This window comes from Micropterus dolomieu, linkage group LG13, assembly GCF_021292245.1.
Source record: "Micropterus dolomieu isolate WLL.071019.BEF.003 ecotype Adirondacks linkage group LG13, ASM2129224v1, whole genome shotgun sequence".
In the NCBI taxonomy this organism is placed as follows: Eukaryota; Metazoa; Chordata; class Actinopteri; order Centrarchiformes; family Centrarchidae; genus Micropterus; species Micropterus dolomieu.
Genome location: NC_060162.1, coordinates 26489925 through 26510995, shown reverse-complemented (window position 1 = coordinate 26510995; position 21071 = coordinate 26489925). Strand labels below are relative to the sequence as shown.

The 21071-nt window shown below is 40.7% G+C and overlaps 1 protein-coding gene across 4 annotated transcripts in view; it reads left to right on the top strand.

Moving 5' to 3' along the window:
• Positions 1-21071, top strand: part of LOC123981550 (WD repeat-containing protein 7) — a 190394-nt gene that overhangs the window by 83201 nt on the left and 86122 nt on the right. For all 4 annotated transcript variants that reach the window (XM_046066453.1, XM_046066454.1, XM_046066451.1 and 1 more), the window contains exons 15-18: positions 51-265; positions 12566-12799; positions 13031-13324; positions 13958-14154. In XM_046066453.1, the coding sequence (XP_045922409.1) occupies positions 51-265; positions 12566-12799; positions 13031-13324; positions 13958-14154 (940 nt within the window). The remainder of the gene's footprint in view (positions 1-50; positions 266-12565; positions 12800-13030; positions 13325-13957; positions 14155-21071) is intronic.

Here is a 21071-nt window from a genome sequence, read left to right as displayed (position 1 = left end):
GATTCCTCTTCAGTGAGACTGAGATTTTTTTTACTTGTTTGTGTTTTCAGGAGCCTTGGACCGCTGTGTGATGGGTATAACGGCAGTGGAGATCCTGAATGCCTGTGATGAGCTGGCCCCGGCCACTGTGGATGCTCTGAGCCACTCTGCTGTGAACCTGAAGCAGGCAATGACTCGCCGCAGCCTGGCGGCCCTGAAGAACATGGCCCAGCACAAACTGCAGACGCTCGCCACCAACCTGCTGGCTGCAGACAACGCTGACAAGGTAAAGACCAGCGGTCACACCACAGCAGAGGCTTTGTTTGGTAAATGGCTTCTGGAGGATTAGCCAGTTAATCTTGGATTCAGTCGACAGAAAATGAATCACCAGTAATTTTGCTAATCAACTGAATATGATTTATTAAGGAGAAATACCCTTACACCTAACTCTGAGCTCTGTTTGTTTGGGCTGGTGTGAAAGCACAATAATGATTCCTCCACAATAATATAGTATATGATGCATCTTTTTAATCCTGTTTTACCAATTTGTCATTATTTTCTGATAAATGAGGTCCAGTTCATTCTTTTGATTTTCAGAATCACTTGGTTCTTGGTGAGCTTGAGTTGAAGTTTGATTTTCCCCCTTTGGGTCCGTTTAGTACTGATTATGCAGGATGACATCAAACTAGTCCAACCACTGTCACACAGACAATGTTTACAGCTCCTGGTTTCTTTGTGATTAGTCAGTTTAAACATGAACTGAAATTAGAAGTTAAAGGCAACAATTATTTTTTTAATTGGTCTGGACCTGATGAACTTAGGGTGCTTTCACACCTACTTCATTCAGTTCAGCTGAATCGCACTAGAGTTCGTTTGACCCCTTGGTGCGGTTCGTTTGGGCAGGTGTGAATGCAGCAGTCGCACTTGGGTCCGCATGAAAAGCGGACCAAAAAAGCGGACCGAGACTTCCTTGAAGAGGTGATCTCGGCACGGTTTCAAATGAACTATGGGGTGGTTCACTTGTGATGTGAAAGAAAACGAACCGAAACGAATGATAGCAGAGATGTGATCTGAACATTATTTCAAAAACTAAACCACTAAGAAATCCATCTGCTGTCCGAAAAATGTGTTCAGCGATCTTATAATTGATCTGTGTAAGCCATATAGGCTAAATCATTTGGTAACCTTCACTTGTTAGCACGGGTATTTTCCATGAATATTGGTCAAAAGCTGTTAAAGAAGGAGGGCAAGTAGTACTACTCCGTTTACCCTGTCAGTTCATTAAGTCCATAAAACATTTGTGACAGCGATCCCACAGTTCTCTAGGTTCGTTTGTAAAACCGCAGTATGAACATGAACTGGACCAGAACTAAAATGCAGCAGTGTATCATTTTTTTCACTTGATCCGGAACAAATGAACCGAACTATAGGTGTGAAAGCACCCTTAACTGCAGGTGTGGAAGAGAACAAAGACGTTTTTGTTTTTTCAAAAAAAAAAAACTGTCTTTGGTTCTCTGTGTAATTCATCAAAAAACAGACACACCCACAGTGTTACCCTAACTCTAAAGTCTTCACCTGATGATTTATGTTTAGGGGGAATCGTGTATCTTACTGCAAAGGCACTGTGCAAAGAGATTTGTGTCCCCACAACATGAGTAATACACACACACACACACACACACACATACACACACATACACATACACATACACACACATACACATACACATACACATACACATACACACACATATACATACACACACACACACACACATATACACACATACACACACACACACACACATACACACACATACACACATACACACATACACATACACACAGACAGACACACAGACAGACTGGTCATGTCGGTCAGATAGCTGCCGAAAGTCACAGACCAATTAAAACTCTGCTGGAGACTAAACAAAGGTCAACACTACTACGTGTGTGTGTGTGTGTGCGCGACCACTTGTGTCTCCCAGGGAAGGATGAACTATCTTAAATGTCAAAGAAAAAAAAGAACTGTGTTTCTTTTCTCTGAGCTGGACTTTCCAGAGAGCAGCTTTAGAGGTTTAAAGGAGAACTCTGCCTAAATGTAAAGAGTTGTGAGTCACTGTCAGAGTTGCAGAATGGACTTTACTTACTTTTAAAAACTGCTTTTGTAAAGTTGCTATTCAATAATGTTCCTTGTTATTTTATACTGTAGTCTAATTTCAACTTTTTCACGGGAAGAAAATTGTGCAGGCAGGGACATTTTTTCAAAAATACAGTTGCATCTGACACAGATTTAGTTCACATCCAGTGCAGCCAACAGATATATAACTGGATTTGGCCAGAGCTCCTCTTCTGTCATGATAATCTCTATTAGCAATGTTAAAAGTGTGGACAAAAGTCTGGCAAGTGTTTGGTTGTTTAGTATGCCTGCAGGAGAGTGAGTTAGTTTCTTGTTAGCTGCACTGCTAAGTAAGCTAACTAGCTAAAGGCAGCTAAAGTTACAAAGAGCAGCAGTTACATTCAGACGGAGGATGAGCTAAGGGCCTGTGTAAAGGGCTAGTGTAAGATAATTATGTTTATTAATTTTAACTGTGAACTATGCAAAGCTACTCTGAATCCCAGAATACAAATACAGAGCTGGAAATGAGCACAAGTCAGTATACATTTAACCTGTGTAGTTATTCGGTCAAACTTGTAATGAAAAATTGTTAGTTGATTGTGCCCCCTACGTTAGTGATCTCCAGCAGGTTTTGGTTCTGTCTGGCAATGTCTCTGTTAAATGGTGGGCAGGCTAATGCTAGCCAGACCCCCTCCTCTCTATAATGCAGGAGCAACACAGCACTGAGTTTGCGGGAGCTGCCGATGACTCAGGCAGGCGCAGGCGTGGAAATAACACGAGCACAGAGAAAAGTCCAGTGGGAAATCAGTGCTAATGTTACTAGCTACTCATTCTCCAGTCAGTAGTATACCACAGAAATTGACAGCGCGTCTCTTAGCAATGTCGGCTCTCGGATCTTAGTTTACTTGTGTCATGAGAAAATTCCGCTAAGCGGCTTAAAGGTTACATGCATTCTCCCCACATATTCAGACAATTTCAGCTCTCATTTCCTGGTATTCACATCTAGATGTGTTAAACAACTCAGGACAAACCACCCTTTGTTTGAACCCACCCATTTTTCAAGTGAGCAAAACTATTGGAACATGTGACTGTGATGTTTCTTGTTGCCCAGGTGTTGCCTTTTAGGTTGATTGTCCAACATTAAATAGCTCTGCATGACTAGTCTAAGTTTTCATCCTTGGTTCAAACCTGTAAAGACTGCATTTCATGTTAAAGAGGATAAACCAACATGAAGACCAGAGAGCTGTCTATGGGAGAAAAGCAAGCCACTGTCAAGCTGAGAAAAGAAGGAAAATCGAGCAGAGCCATTGGACAAACATTGGGCATAGCAAGCACAACAATTTGGAATGTCCTGAAAAAGAAAGAAACTACTGGTGTACTGAGCAACAGACGTCCTACAGGTCGGCCTGAGGAAAACAACAGTAGTTGATGACAGAAATATGGTGAGAGCTGTGAAGAAAACCCCCCAAAAGATCAGGAAGTGACATCACCAACGACCTCCACAGTGCAGGGGTGAAGGTATCACAATCCACTGTTGGAAGTCTAGAGGCCACACCACAAGATGCAAACCACTCATCAGCAGGAAGAATCAGAAGGCCAGACTGAAATTTGCAAAGAAGTACAGAGATGAGGCGTGACAGTTCTGCAACACAATCTGATGGACTGATGAGACCAAGATTAATCTCTAGCAAAGTGATGGGAAGGCCAAAGTGTGGAGAAAGAAAGGAAGTGCTCCTCATCTGTGAAGCATGGTGGAGGTAATGTCGTGGCTTGGGCTGCATGGCTGCTTCTGGAACAGGCTCATTAATATTTATTGATGACGGAACTGATGATGGTCGCAGCAGAATGAATTCAGAAGTGGACAGAAACATTTTGTCTGCCAGTTTACGGAGAAATGCATTGAAACTAATGGGGAGGAAGTTTATCATGCAGCAGGACAATGAGCCAAAGCACACTGCCAACAAAACAAAGGACTTCATCAGTGGGAAAAAGTGGAAGGCTTTAGACTGGCCAAATCAATCACCTGACCTGAACCCAATAGAGCTGCATTTCACCTCCTTAAGAGGAGACTGAAGGGAGAAACCCCCCGAAACAAACAAGAACTGAAAGAAGCTGCGGTAAAAGCCTGGAATAGCATCACAAATGCAGAATGCAACAGTTTGGTGATGTCGATGGTTTACGGGCTTGAGGCAGTTATTGCAAGCAAGGGTTCTGCCACCAAATATTAAATGTTATTTACTTTAAGATTATTTGTTCCTTTTGCTCACCTAAGAATGCTGTGGTCTAATACAGACGGTGATATGTCCTGAGTTGTTTAACACATGTGAATACCAGGAGATAAAAGTCTCATACTCATCTTTTGATCTTAAACCCAAATGTCTTCAGTGAATAACAAAAACACAGGAATTTGCCTTACCGTTCCAAAACTTTTGGAGGGGACTGCATGTCCAACAACAGTTCAAATCTCTTTTGAAAAATGGAACATTATGCACAAAAGCTGCAGTATTGTTCTAGTTTATATTTCTTTAAACACAATGTGAGGAGAATTGACTCTAGAATTTGAAAGGTCTGTTCACATCATCTTCCTTGCTCACCGACTGCTCAGCAGCAGTGGGCACAGTGTTGCCACTGATGGTGGGAAGGTTTACAAAGACAACAATTTTAAGTAGTTATCTTATTTTACATGGTTTGTACTGACTGTAATATTTTAATAAATTTTTCCTTCACCTTATAAGTTGCTAAGAATTTTTACCATCCAGTTCAAATTGCTAATGTCTAAATTGCAGGAAATGTATTGGGGTTGGCTTTCATCTTACTCCACTTCCCCCAAGTGGCCAATAAATAAACCTAGGCCCTGCATGCAGCTGGGTGTAAAATAATTAATTCACAGACAATATTATAATGGGGAAAGACGTTTTTTAGAAGTGCAGTAATAATTTGTAAAGCCACTCTTACAGCAGTGCAACAAATGTAGGCTTTTTCGTACAGACAGTTCACCAACCTAATGTAGAATGAGCGGCTCTAATCTTTGTGGTTACAGTTTCAGAATTTAATGTTGAATACCAGCTGAGACATTTTTAAACTATTTTCTTTACCATTAATGTTACTTTTCATTCATAAAGTACTCTGCTTTTGAAAGCAGTCAGACAAAAACAAGTTGACCCAAGAATTCCTGCCACACTTCGAACAAATCACCTTTCAGAGTCCTGCTCCAACTGTTTCATGTGGAGCAGCTTGTCTGCGTTGACCCCTCGGAGGATCAGAAGTTCACTTGTCAGACTCGGATGATCTGATCAGCCCTGACGGAGTAAACCCCGCCCACCTGGGTGTCCCAGCACAGAAAACAAACGCTATGAATTATTTAGTGTCTGAGCAGCGTTTACTTCAGCTGCTGGTACAGTTTGACTTTTACAGCTTCACTTGGAAGCCATTTAGCTAAGCTCTCCATCTCCTCTTCTGTCGGGGTTGTCCCTTTTCTTCTCTTCCCGTCCACCACATAACCTTTGTGTTCTCCCCCCACCCATGTGTTGGTTTTATTATAGGTGTCTCCTGTTTGTTTTTTTGTGCCTTAACTGGCCATAATCGCAGCTCTTTTTTGAAAAGGCACAACAGCTGCAATCTTTGCTCCCTGAAAGAGATCACAGTTCTCTTTTCTGCTTCTCATCTCTGTCATTTCACACTCACATTAGGGGTCAAAACCAACCACTATCTTCGGTGTGTGCGCGTGAGAGTGTGTACTCCCCTGATGTCTGTAATGACAGATAATCACCATGAAATGTCAGTCAACCTAAATGTTCCAGCTCCAGCTCCAAGCTCGTCAGTGTGTATTTACAGCTGATGTTTATTGTTGTTCAGATTTCCGGTGTGTGTGTGTGTGTGTGTGTGTGTGTGTGTGTGTGTGTGTGTGTGTGTGTGGGGATGTCACATGTGTTACTTTGAGTTTGTCCTCTGGCAGGTTTGTTGTCAAAACGTTTCCGGGTTTTACTGTTTGGTAGCTTTGTGTTGGTATATAACTAATAAACTGAATATCTTTGGCCTTTGGACCTTTGCTCAGAGTAAAGTAGACATTTCGGCTCTCAGAGCTCGTATTTGCTGCAATTTATTTCTGTCATTTTTTTCACTTAAATTTTCAAATACACTATAGAGTAATTGTAAAGATGCATAGATTGGTTGCAGCTCAGAATAGTTTTAGTTCTTTGTTCTTGACGTAGTTGATAAAACAGAAATAGAAACATTAGACAAAATAGACAAACGTAATATCTCCAAAAAGAGTAGGGAAGTAAAAACAACACAATAATAAAATAAAGTAAATGCTCAATTCTTTAAAAGAAAGTATAGATAGGAAGTAAAATGACAGTTTAACTGGATCTCAGCGTAAAAGTAAAATCATATTACAAAACCTTAAAATAAATGTTAAAAATGTATTTAGGTTCACACAGCCATGGCTCTTCACTGCTTCCCTACAAATACCAGTAATCACCATTACTGTGCCAAACCGCATGACACGGCATGAAACAACGACTGGCCCACTGCCAGGGAAACTATGAACCAGTCAAACTTCACTTTTAAGGTTTTTATTGTACGTCTTGCTTAAGTCGTCCCTTACCTGCGTCTCAGATGTTACCTAAAGAAGTGGCCGACTGCAACCTAAATTAAGTTAAGAACCTCTCACTGGTACACCTGACCTCCAGGGTCCCACAAACTACAGTCTCAGACCACCCCACAGGAGGCATCAGTCTTTAACAGCATTGTGATTGATCATTTTTATCCAAGTTAAGATTTTTATTTCAAGCTCTCTTTTTATTCATTTAAATTTTAAAGTATTGAGTGCTACCCTGTGTGTGTGTGTGTGTGTGTGTGTGTGTGTGTGTGTGTGTGTACTCACTAGAATCTATGTTTGTCTGTGTGCGTGTGTCTTTGTGTATTGGACTCCAGTGGCGTTTGCCAGAAGGGCCCTGCAGGACGATGACCTTTAGACCTACTGCCCAGGAGCTATAGGTGTATACTACAGTGTATACTGTATGTGTGTGCTTGCGTGTAGATAAGAGACTGAATTGAAATATCAGTTTTTCATAAACAGTTACAGTGTGTGTCTGCGTTCAGATAGTTTTTCAAGAACAGAATAGACACAAAACAAAGCGGTCTGAAATCTCTCTCTGTTTGCTACCTGGTGCAGTAAGGAGATCTCCAGAGAAACTGGTCAAAATTTTAGAATTTATTCATTCAGAAAATTCAGATCGACATCAGAACTAAAGACGACCAGTTGTAGCTGCAGTATCTGCTTGAGTTCAAACATTTATTATCAGGTCAGTCACAAAACCCTGTCACCATGTCCGTGTTTATTATTGTGTGTGATGTGTAATGTTGCTGTTTGCCCTTAGATGGCAGTGTTCATCCACCAAAGCAGCACACACACTCAGGCAGACGCATACACACAAAGCGAGGAGGAGCAGCGTCACAGTTTTGACAGGAAAGTCTTCCCTGAGGGGTGTGCGCGTGTGTGTGTGTGTGTGTGTGTGTGTGTCCCAGTGTCCCAGTGTCCCAGCTGCAGGTGTATTGTGTCTCTCGGTCAGTCAGGAGTCTCCACTGCTAATTATTGTTCTCTCTCTGTCTCTTTCACACAGTCACATCCAGTTCAGTTCGATGAACTTCAAAGGTTAAAAACCCGTGTTTCCTAAACTGAAGGTGCAACACAGAGAAATATTAGTGATTTGATTAATAAAAGTAAAAGGTAACACTAAAGCTCCAAGCAGGGTTGAAAGGGCCCCTGCATCCACGTGTGCCTCAGGGGGCGCGGCAGCTGTTGTATTGTAACCGTTTGACACGGCGCTAAATCTTCATGAGGATCTGGCACTCCCAGTCTGTCCTGACCAGAAAAACAGCCGTATAGGTCGATTGTTCAAGCAGCTTATTACGACCTATATTTTTGTTTATTGTTAAGCCGTGACCTCTAGTGGCTGTAGTAAGTATGAGGAGAGCAAAAGAAGTCAGGTGATTTAGTATAAAGAGCAAGAAAATCTGCATAAGGTGGATGGATGGGTCAAACTAACAAAGGACAAAGGACTTTCATTGAGGAGAACTGGGTTTGAGTCCAGTGCAAAATAAAGTCAATTTTGACATATTTAAAATTTTAAGTTAAGTAATGTTACGACTTCAATTACTTAGATCACGTGACTTACGTGACGTAGTTATTTGTACCCAAACTACAATCTTTTCCTAACCCTAACCAAGTAGTTGCCTAAACCTAACCAAACTGCGACCGTTTCACAACGTTGACTGCATGTTTAACGTCATGGACTAGCAATTTCTAATGGTTTAGGTAGAAGGTAGAAGACTTAGGTGTATGTATTTAGTTTACCTCAAGGAAATTGTACTTTCCTTAAAGTAGACCTATTATGCTTTTCCATATTTTATGACTTATCTACAACATTACAATGTTGGATGTTCATTTAAACATGGCCACAGCTTCAAATAATGAGTAAACAGTAATTAAAAGAAATCACTGTGAGCCAAAACCTCAGATTTCCTCCTGTTCTGAACGCTCTGTTTTGAACTGCTTTTTCTTCCAACGGCTCCGTTCTAGGAGCTAGCAGGTATGACATACGTGGTTGTTTGCTCCGCCTCAGGTCTTGGCCAATCAGAAGACAGTGGGCTTTGAGAGGAGGGGCCTTACAGAGGCAGGAGCATCTACAGCTTCATTCAGACTGAGGCTGAAATGAAGGCCTCCATAAAGAGACAGAAGATAGAAAATATTTTTTTTTTCAACTTTGATTCATGCAAAACTACAATATAGGACTGGAAATGCAGTATAATAGGTCTCCTTTAAAAAGTGAAATTGAATGTACTTTTACTGTCCCTGATGTGTTGCAACTATACTCAGAGTTGGGTAAGTCTGACCTCTATTAACGATATGTCATGTGTAAGCATCTTTAAATAGTATTGGTAATTAGCAGACCGGTGCAACTTTAATCTAACCGTTTGGTTGGTCTAGTCTAAATAATCTGAGTGATTGGGAGAACTGCGTGTTGCAACCGTCCCGTCTCCCCTACTATACTTTCCTGATCAGCTTCCAGACCAGAGTCTGAAGCCCAGGGGAGATGTTTGCTAGCTCTAACCGCATCCACTTTCCCAGCAGTTGGGAAACAATAGACAGACTTTTCTTGGTCATGAGAAGCTGCAGCACATATTGACCTACACACTGTAACCTACACTGTACATTTACTGCCAGACTGAAAACTAACTGCTCATCTGTTCCTCTGCTCGGCTTGCTTTCACTGTCACTTACTGCCACTCGCTGTGTGTCTCTCAACCAAACACACTCTACACACACACATTACCCACTGCCTATTCCTTAAATGAGTTACGCTACTCTTCAATCAGTACCTTTCAAATAGATGTTCTTTGAAGATTGAGGGGAGGGAGCTAGCCAAACGTGTTATTGTGCTTACACAGCGTGCAAGTGACAATCATTAGCAGCCCATTGATATTACTGATAGTGTGAAGCTTTAGCAGTCTGCTTCCGGTCTACAGTGTGAACATAACTAATGCTTAAAGCATTAGTCAATTGATTGACTGGTCTATCGGCCAATGTTATTTATCAAACAAGAATACAAAACATTCTTTGCTACTGGCTGGTCTGATGTGAGTCCTTAATTTAATATTTTTTACCATCGTAAACTGAATATCTGAATATTAGAGAACACTCACACTACACCATTTAATCTGACTTTCCGCAATGCAAGAACCTGCAACTTTTATGCTCACACTGAGAAAAGTTATTTTGTGCTGTTCTTTTAAGAACAAAATGTAAGAATTAAAAAGAAAAAACATGGAGCCAAAGGTATCTGGAAGATGTAAACATTATGGTGTCACAGCAGTTTCAAGATGAGCTCACTGCAGTTTTTAAAGTTGTTATTTTTGACAGCCACGAAGGCATTTAGACAGTGAAACTGCTCAAACTGCAGACAGCCGACCAAATTTCCCCTCATTACTTCATCACTTCATTTTTCCTTTAAGCACTCCGCCCTCCCTTTCTCCTCCCTCGTAGTCAGATTCTCACAGGATCCCAGTTGTCTGATTGCAGTCTATATACAACTACATGCATGTGTCTCTGCTAATTAAAATCGAGCAGCGTGTTAGTGGCAATTACAGCTAATGGGTGTGTGTGTGTGTGGGTGTGTGTGTGTGTTGTGTTGTGTTCTGTATGATAGTTTGTGTCTAAGGTATTTAAATAATTATTCCCTAAGGGCTGAAATCGTCATTTTGTTTCATCTTTTTTTTTGGAAGGAGACCTATTATGCTTTTCCACATTTTATGACTTATCTACAATGTTGGATGTTCATGTTAAACATGGCCAAAGCTTCCAATAATGAGGTAAAAGAAATCCCTGTCAGCAAAAACCTCAGATTTCCTCCTGTTCTGAACGTTGAACTGCTTTTTCTACCAACCGCTCACATTATCTGTGTTGCTCAGGGACAACGACAGCCTGATCACATGCTTCAGGGCTTTGAGAGGGGGGGCCTTAAAGACACAGGAGCATCTACAGCTTGTTTCAGACAGAGGCTAAAATGAAGGCCTACATGAAGGGCCAGTATTAGACAGAATATTATTTTTTTTTGGACTTTGAATCATGCAAAGCTGCCATACAGGACTTGAAAAGCAGTAAAATAGGCCTGCTTTAAAAAATGTTTTTGTTCACAGTTCAGGTTGGAGTTTTGATGAGGATCTATAAAATTCTTGCCAACATATTAGCTGCAACACGTTTATACAATGTTGATCTGTCAGATTTTGTGTTTTCAGCATGCTTTGCTGCCCTGAAGTGGCCAAAATTTAAATGAACGCAATTAATAGGTGAGTTTGACTTCATGCGGCGCTCTGCAGCGCTGACTTAACGTGATGCATGCTGGACTTAAAATAAGGCATGCTGGTTAGAAATTGTGTCTGACTTTCGTCTGCGCTGCAAAATGTCACCATGTCACATGAAACCTCGTGGGGGCAAGGCAGTGGAACCAGCAAGTTGGAACCACACTGTTGCCTGATCTCGCGGCATTTTTCAGAGAAGATCAGTCATTGATCTCAGCTCACAGTAAGCTCATGCAGGTAGAATGTGTTTTTATACCCTGCCCCTGCAGCCACCTGCAGCTCATGTTAGACTGTCAAGTCGGCGAAAGTCAGCTGCAGTCATCTCGAATGCACCTACTGTTAAAGGCCACGTTCAGCCAAAAATAATCTTGTTATTGCTCTCTGGTGGACAAACTGTGTAATGAAGACTGTCTCTAAACTACTTCAAATATATTTTATATTCAGTATTTCTGGACGAATACTGGTTTGAGTAAGTGAATCCCTCCAGAGGATCACAGGATCTGGTACACAGTTTAGCCCTTTTATTAGTCTATTTCTGCTCTTGCTGCATCACTGCTACAATTACATGCAACCAGGTGCGGGACTTGTACATGTGGGTGTGGCTCTGGCAACAGTAACAATAAACGACAACGAGTAAATCAGTATTTAACAAGCAGACTTGCTCAGTATAGATATAAACCACCATTGAACCAACAGGAATCAATAAGGCCATTAACAGAGCTTGCCCATGTTCTACTACTATACAGGTGATAGATTGTAAAATGGATTGATAACATACTTTCCAGCATAAGTACTAATAATATCCTAGCTCAGTTAACTTAGATAACCAGAACAGTCAGCAGTTCACTAGTTGCAACACTAGAACAGACTGATTTATCTGTGATTAACTGGATGTTAATATCTACCATGCCAATGGAGTGGTTAGGCTCTAGCCAGGCGACACATGTTTGAGCGCTTAGCTGTTTTAGCTGCATGCTGATTAAATACATTTTAAACCAATTTTACTCATGAACATCATTTTACTCATCATAGGGAGTACTACTTGACCTGTGAAAGTAGTTGTATGATGGAGGAGTTTTGTTGAGTCTGAGAAAATAATCCAGATGATTTCAGAGTGATTTCATTAGGCTACAAATGTATTTGATTAATTGCTTCATTTGGACTTTTATTTTTTTAATCTCTCTCACAAGTCCCCCAACTTGATGTGAGTATAATACTAGATCACTGGAGTACCCCTTCAAAGAATGGTACATTTTGGAGTCCTGTCCACGGGCTTTGTCTCAGCCTTAATACTCCATTTCAGAGAGTACAGATGACATGTCTAGCCATTATTTGTAGGATTTAAGAATTATTTTTGTGCCATCTAGTGCAAACCATTACATTCCCACCCAACAGATAAAACTTACACATTTTCACTAGGATTGTTTCATTTTTCTACAATAATTTCAGAATAATTTGAAAGAAGGAGGAAGCTCTGCCATCTGACTCATGGTTCTTGATATTTTCCATAACCTACAGGCGCAAATCACCCTATGAACACAAAGTATCTATGCTGAAAACACAGACTGACTAACATTCATTACCGTTTCTCTCTCCTGCCTCCAGGGAAACCTGCCGAAATACTCCCACAATGCCCTGGTGGTCCAGGCAATGAAGACCAACCTGACGGACTCGGACATGCACGTGCTGTTCTTCGATGTGGAGGCTGTGATCATCCAGCTGCTGACAGAGGAAGCCCAGAGACCGAACCCCATGCTGGTGTCTCCAGAGACGCTGCAGAAGAGCCAGGCTGGGGCCGACAAGGGGGGGTCCTTCCTGGCCAACAAGATCTTCAAACAGGTCAGTAAATACAAAAGGAAAAAGAAGGTCACAGTCCTAAACTATACCGGTGCTGGTCATATAATTAGAATATCATCAAAAAGTTTTAAATCCATGAGATATGTTTTTCTTCATAATTTCATGTTTTGATTTAGTTTATTTTCTCTAGTATTTACCCTCTTCCATTGTATTATTGTGCGGTGTTTTTTGTTGTTTAATTTTAGGGTTTTTAATAATATCTGTCCAAACCAGGTGAAGGAGACGATGAAGGAGACCATCAAGGAGCATCTTTTGGACGAAGACGAGGAGGAGGAGGAGGAGATGAGGAAGCGGGAGGAGAAGTCCAAGTCTCTGAGTCTGCTGGAGTACAACCTGACAATGGACACGGCCAAACTCTTCATGTCCTGTCTGCACGCCTGGGGCCTCAACGAACAGCTGGACAGCATCTGTCTGGAACGACTGGGCATGCTCAGACCCCACTGCCCCATCTCCTTTGGCCTGATCTCCAGAGGAGGTCACATGTCCCTCATGCTGCCCACCTTCAAGGTACCTGTCTATCTGGTACTAATCCTGATTAGTGTACCTGTACCTTTTAAAATATTGATTAAAATCAGATTTTTTAGGGAGACTTAAATACATAATATTAAACATATTACGAGATACCAAAGCAAAAATCTTTGTGAAAACACTGTAAAATAAAAAAAGCAGGATATCGATCTATCTCAAAGAAAAAAAACAGATTGAGAAACGATTAACAATTTTGATAATTGATTAATTTAAAAATAGGTTTCATATACTGTAGTTATGAGAATCTGCGCAGGATTTCTCGCTTTTCTTGTAAATTAAATATGTTTTTTTTTGACCATCAGTCAAAGACAAAGACCTCACTTTGAGAACTGTGGTAATTATTTTGGACATTAGTAAAATTAAATCATTATTTGATTAATTGAAAAAATTATCAGTAAACTAACTGATAATAAAATGAATAATTAGTGTATGCCTTAAATACTTTATGCCACTAGGTACTCATTTCAAAACTAACAATAAGTAACATAAAACGTATAGATATTTAAGATTTTATGTTGTTGTATTCCATACATTTTTATGTTCCATCACATTCTCCCAAACCCGTTTACACCACATGCCAGCATTTCCATTTGACTGCCTCTGTTTCCCCAGGAGTCTTTGCTGCGGCAGTTGTCCCTGGCGACGGGTCTGAAGCTGAGTCTAACGGACATTGTGGGAAAGGGGACGTATGGCGTGTCAAGGGCTGTCACCACACAGCACCTCCTGTCTGTAATTTCACTGGCCAACACTCTGATGGGCATGACCAACGCCACTTTCGTCGGCGAGCACATGAAGAAAGCACCTGCCAGGTAACAAACAAACAAACACCTACTGACGTACAGCTTTTGAATATTCTTTTCTATCTATTTTTATTTTATTTAACCTCTTAACATTCCGATGGCCCGCAGGCCGTCATTCCCCGGTGGCGGCTTTCAGTATGTGCACACAACAGCTGTGTTAAAGAGGTGGCATTATGCTCATTTTCAGGTACATTAGGGGTTGTACCAGAACAGGTTTACATGGTTTAATTTTCAAAAAACACCATATTTTTCTCATACTGCACATTGCTGCAGCTCCTCTTTTCACCCTGTGTTGTACGCTCCGCTCTTGAGCTACAGAGTGATGCATCTTACTTATACAAAATCTTTGTTGGGAGTTGCACATGCGCAGTTCCCAGGTAAGGACTACTAGCCAATCAGAAGCAGAGAAGGGCGGGTTGTAAGAAACAACCACACAACATCATTGTTTCACATCTTACCATAAACCACTACAAAAATCACCATATTTCATCTCAATTTTACATAAAAATTGGCGAAACAATTTGAACGTTTGCTCAGTAGCTTTCACATCAGGTGTAACATTAGCATTATAGTTATAGCTTTAGCTGTGTTAGCCAACGTTTACAACTCCGCACGTGAACAGTCTGTGAAGTTTCATTCCGTGTTTATTTTAAATATAATTCACAACCAGTAAAGCATACTTACAGGTTGTGATTGGGAATTTCCAGGCCCAAACAGAGTCAGAGTTGCATTGTCTTTTAGGACTAAATGTTGAACTGTTGCCGGTGTTCTGACTATCTATGATGCCTTGCCAAAAAATGCTTCCATAGCGTAAATCGATAGACTCGACTCTACTCGGCCCTGGTCCGTTTTCCATTGCAGATAGTACCCAGAGATGGTACGTAGCTTGTCGTCATAGTGACGCCACACACAACTGCTGCGACGTAATGTTCAATGCGACACACACACCAGCGACCCACACAGCTTTCTCTTTTTAAGTTAAAACGTTTCAACATTCCTCAGAATATAAAGAGTGTTTTCCTCTGCCGTTGTTGCTGCAGTGGTCTGTGACGGCAGGAGCAGAGGGCTCTGAGAGCGGGTGGCTGGCCGGGCTCTCATGCTCCTCCCACGGGTTGGCACAGGCATTTCGCCATCACTTCTCGTAAAACTGACAGTATTCGAAATCTACACTGCTGATTTCTCACCTCAAAACGTCTCAGAAGTGGATTTAGTGATGAAATTCCATACAAAAACTGTAAAATATAAAACTTTCTATTGCTGGCCTCTGTCTGGCGCAGCAATGATGATGCAGTGAATATTCTCTCTGACCAATCAGCAGTCTTTTATATACATACATTTTAGTATCCCTCAGCAGGTACAGGTACAACATTTCTACAATGGAAAACCAAACAAAGGCGAGTCGAGCCAAAGGGCCTCCTCTCAGACTAGCTTGGTTTTAGGGCGTGCCTGACCCCGCTAGCCGCTTGGCAACCTTTATGACGCGTTTTCATTCATTTCATTCATGACGTCACAAGTAAAGAAAGTGAAGGGCTGGACTACAAACGAGCTGTTTTCAGGCAGTTCAGAGCAGAGCTTTCTGTGGGAGATGGGAACTCCCTTTGGGCTGGACTTTGGGCTTTTTCACTTTGCAAACCTGTTACATACACAAAAAAAGATATATAACTCAATAAAGGAGAGGGGATAATAAAAAGCATAATACCACCTCTTTAAGTTCATACTCATTTGATACTCCGTTGGAAAGCTAAAATCCTTGAGATTTGACCAATGCAAACCATTTCAAGATACAATCACAACAGTGTGTACAATCAGTGCCTCTGTCAGACCAACCAATCAGTACAATAAAAATTGTCGCGACTTACGTATGAAGCTAAATAGTAATCCACCGATCAATTATATTTCAACAAAAATGGTTTTGTTACATTGTCAAAGGTCCAGACGATCCAATCCAGTAAAAACATTTAGACCAAAACACATTATTCCGTCAATAAATCCCCAGGAAATGCTGCTGCATCGTTTCGTATTTGCCGGCAGACACATCTTCATTTCAAAATGGCTACTGAACTCTGACATTTTTGATTGACACCTTATTTGATCTGTAATTAGGGGCTGAAAGGAAGTGCCAGCCCCTATTATTTCGTGGGTAGGCCGAGCCTATTGCAACCAATTGTGCCGGTGACAGGCACTTTGTGTAGTCAATGAAATTGTGAAAATAACGATATGTAGCTTCAACTACAAAGTTCATGATCTACCAGCAAAAAAACACATCTGCGTAAAGCTACCGGCTAATATGGAGTGATACAGCAGCAGCCGCTTGCCACCAAGGTAAAAAAAAACGCTTAGACATAGCCTTAGAAAAAGAAAACTGTAAAATATTCATTTTCTGTGGTATTGCTATAAAATTTAAATTTGGACTAGGTGAGGCTTCCTGCTGTGGCCCCGCAGTGTTTTGGTCCCAGCTATGGTTGTCTGCATGCATTGGAAAACCTTTGCATCGACCCAGTTGCATTTCTATGCAGATAACATGGTTATATATACATGTCCTCCCACCTTGGCTCAGGCTTTCACAGAGCTTCAGGTTGCATTCTCTGCATTGCAGTTCTCATTGCACAACCTTAAATTACTCTTAAATACCCCAAAACCAAGTTTATGACATTCACTAGAGCTCGCTCTCAGGAGAACCTTAGCCTGTGGACACTAAATGGGGCTGTCATTGAAAGAGTAACTTGCTACAAATATCTTGATATTTGGCTGGACGATAAATTGGCTTTTAATATACACATAGATAAGCTTTTAAAGAAACTCAGGCACAAACTTGGTTTTGTTTGGCTTTTTTTCAGTACTAAACTTCGGGGACCAGCTGTATATGCATGCAGCCTCATTACCTCCAAAAAAAAAAACTTGATTCTGCATACCATGCAGCGTTGCGTTTTATTACAGTTGCTAAATCATGCACACATCACTGGAGAATATATGATATGGTGGATTGGCCATCATTAGCTATGCGGAGACAGATACATTTGTGTATCTTTATTTATAGAGCACTCATTTGCAAATTACCACTTTACATTAATAGCCTCCTCAGCTTTGCGGTCAGTAGTCATCATACCCAGTCCAGCAGGCTGCTGCTTTTAAAAGTTCCCATTAACTTGAAACTCCTTGCAAAGGACCCTCCGGCTGGATGTACTGGTACATGGGAAGTTCAAATCCTTGATTACAGAGGTTTTTAAAGATGAATGTAACTGTTTTTGAATAAGCTGGCATTACATTGATATATTTTAATGGCTTATTGAAGTACTATTGTAGTACTGGTTTGATAGTGGGTTGTGACTGTTGCATTTGTATATAGTTAAAAGGGATGTTATTTTCCTTTTAAGCTAATGAGGAGACGTTTCTTTCTGGATTTTAATGTGCAAATAAAATGCACCTCAGAAGGGAGGAGGTATCTCATGTTGCCTATTTTTTTATATTAATGTCTACAGCTGTAAAATTAAGACACAAAAGACAAACATGAACAATCGTATCTATAATGATTCTGAGGTCATATTAAAACGGTTTTCCTGCCATTAAGGCTTAGGAGGTGCCATAAATGTAAAATTCTGTGGCGAGCATCATAACCTAACAAATTACTTTCCCCAAATCTAATGGTTGTAGTTCTTCCCCAGTAGACTTATCTTTGGGTGTTGTTTATTTATTATCTGCTCTAGCTTTTCCAACTATTTGTTCGAAGATATGGTGAAAATAATGGCCCAATATGATGTGAAATTACATATTTTTCATTGGAAAAAATTTTCTTGGGGGAGGACCCCCAACCCCCCTGACCATGACTACGACGACAACCACCAAAACATTCATGTAAAGCTCACATAAAACTATGGCAAAACACTGAAATTTTAAGCTATTCTAATGTGCATCGCATGCTCATGGACACAAGAGCAATGCTGCTGAGACATGTTGTGTTGGGGTTTTATATACAGACATACCATGCACTAAACGCACAAAAAAGATTTCACTTTACCTCCGCTGCTGCAACTCTGTCCTAGGGGAAACACTGTTGAGTCATTTCATATCAGAAAAAAAGAAGAAGTTGGGGTTAATTACATTTTAAAAATGTGCTGCTTTGGCTCTGATGTAGCCTCCTCTCTCTGTCTGTAGTCATGATCATGGACATCTCAGAACTTTGAACTTGAGTAAATATGAGTGGATGGTATATCCACATAGTGGATTCACTGGATTCACCATGTAGAAAACACACCCCTGATCCGTCATCAACAATTCCAGCTGAAAACAAAATAACAACCCAAACAATGTGGAACAGAAACTGAATTCAAAGCACAGAAACACAGACACTGTTCACATACACAATGATGCCAGCAGTTGAAGTTCAACCACTGTCAAGGCTGTGTGCGCGTGTGAAGCTGACTGTTTAGTCTGTCTGAACTTTCATTGTGCTGTGAAAGATTTAACACGGAGGTCGAGGTCCTGCTGCTGTAACGCCAACATCACATTTCATCCTTTCGTCAAGCCTGCACAGAATAACGCTGCAGGGAGGGCAAATGAGGAAGAGTCAGAGAGGAAAACGGAGAGAGGGAGTGAGAAAGATGTCTAAATGTGGTGAAATGTTTATTTTTCATCAGCCTCCTCTGACTTTTATTTCACCTGTTTTCATTCTGTAATTTAGTTCTTTTTAATTATCTGTGGTTAAACAAGTAATCAAAATCTGTAATGATGAAACTGCACAGGTTCAACCTTTTTAGTACTGTCAAGTTAATTTTAAACATTAAAAGCCACTTAAATGTCTCTTTATGTTATGGTGAAATTAGTACAGATGGGATATGGTTGATTTACAGGACCCTTTGTTTATAATAAGTGCTGAGTTGTTAAAGCCAAAAAGCTTTAAAAAAAAAAATAAAAATCCTTCACCTGAATTTTATCTTTTTAGTATCAAATAAATAGACCTGAGCTGTTATTAAAGAGGAAATACATTTTTTTAACAGTATACAGAATAATTTATTATTGGCATATAATGTTAATACAGCAAAATATTTATTTTGTGGTTAGGCCTGCTAAGATTTATTCTACTTGTGGCAGTGAACACGGCACACAGGCCTGCTGATACCTGCTATTTTCAGAGATTTACAGAACTACGGACATACATTCCCACACAGACACACACACTGAGAGAGCCTCTTGTTGTAGAGCTGCTTTCTCAGGTACAATGCAGTTACCCACACAGTGGCTGTCCAAAAGGTACTTACTGTAACTGAAGTGTAAACTTGCCCCACTTCACACACTTTATAGCCATGAGGCCACGTTTCCTACAGTCATTGCTCCCTCACAGCTCTGTTGTATTTTTTTAAAAATATGCTGGGAGGGAAGGTTCTAGCAGAATTTGATGATATGGTTACCCTTGAAGTTTTTGGGTCAAAGTCAAGTTTCAAGTCCTTAAGGGCAAGCCTAAGGGGGCTTTCACACCTAAAAGTCCACACCAAGGTCTGAACCAAAGTTCATGTTTTGATACATTTTGATACATTCGGTTAGTTTTGGTTTGGTTTCACACTGCAATTCTGCGACCGCACTAAAGGACTTTACAATGACACTCTTGCGTCCTGTTGTCATCATCTATGTGGGCTGTGTCTCCCTATACTTGACATTGATTGGTTTATTAAGCAGTTCAGCGGGTATCTTTGACAAGAATGAATGAATAAAAACAACATATGCATATTTGCAACTATATTGATTTTATTATAGCATTACTACCTGCAGCACCAACTATACTAAAGGCTAGTTGCAATTAAACGTCCTCGTTACATTATAACGTCGCCAACAGGAGGAGAAGACCACCTCCGTTTGAGGAGAGACCAAAGAGATGGGTGGCAGTGATCTTCTATAGTGCCCCTCTGTTTGAAAAGATGAGCTGTCACAGGAGATTTATAATTGTGTACTTATTTCAATGCTTTTTCCCGTGCATTTGTTTGTTTCCGGTTTATACGGCAAACGCTGAACTTCCTGTAAATGTTCTTACATTACCCCCATAGCCCCATGAGACTCCGTAGAAGAGGACCCACTCCGTCTGTAGATAAAAGCGGTTCATGCTAAGGTACCAAAAACGCGATAAAACAAATTTTATTTTCAGGTGATTACACGCTAGAGCTTCATAAATATTTCTCAGGCCATGATGTATGCACCACTGGACTCGATTTATTAATTCGTAATTGTGTGACTTTCAACTGGACTTTTGTTTTGAAATGTAAGCCATTAGGTGTACAGTTATCGGACTCATCATACACCAAGTGGTTTATTTCTTTCTCAGAAATAAATAACTCCTCTTCGAGTATATTTTGATCATAGAAGGTGATTGTGCAGCTGCAGATGGAAGCTGAAGACTTCTTTATAAAACTCAAACAAGCATCTTGCTGTCTCCACCTTGACACTCAAAACCCGTGGTTGTGAATATTTGAAAATGTTTGGCTTTTTCATGTTCCCCATCTTACATTTATGACAGTAGGAAAGCTTCCACCCTGTGTGCTGGAGTTTGAAAGGAAGTGCTGTTTGAACTCTTAATCTGCCTTCAGATGATTTGCTCTTCGCTCACCGCGAGGTAGGGCACAGCAGAGGCAAAGCACAGCACAGGTATACGGCATCTAAAAGTGAGCAAGGAAGCTAAGCTAACTTTAGCATTGGATTTAGCTAAGTTTGTATACTATAGTAACTATATGCCTGTTCACAAATGTGGTAGCCCCACTCCTGACATTGCTATGCTTTACTTTTCAGGCGAGATCGTGGTATGTTTAGAGTTCAGGAAACTCAGAGATGCTTGAAAAAGAGTTTTTCTTCCATCAGTCTCTACGTCGCATACACCTGTTATCTCATTGGTTGTGCTTTGAAAGGTCAGCCTAGCTTTGAACATAGACAGGCTTACAGGCCAT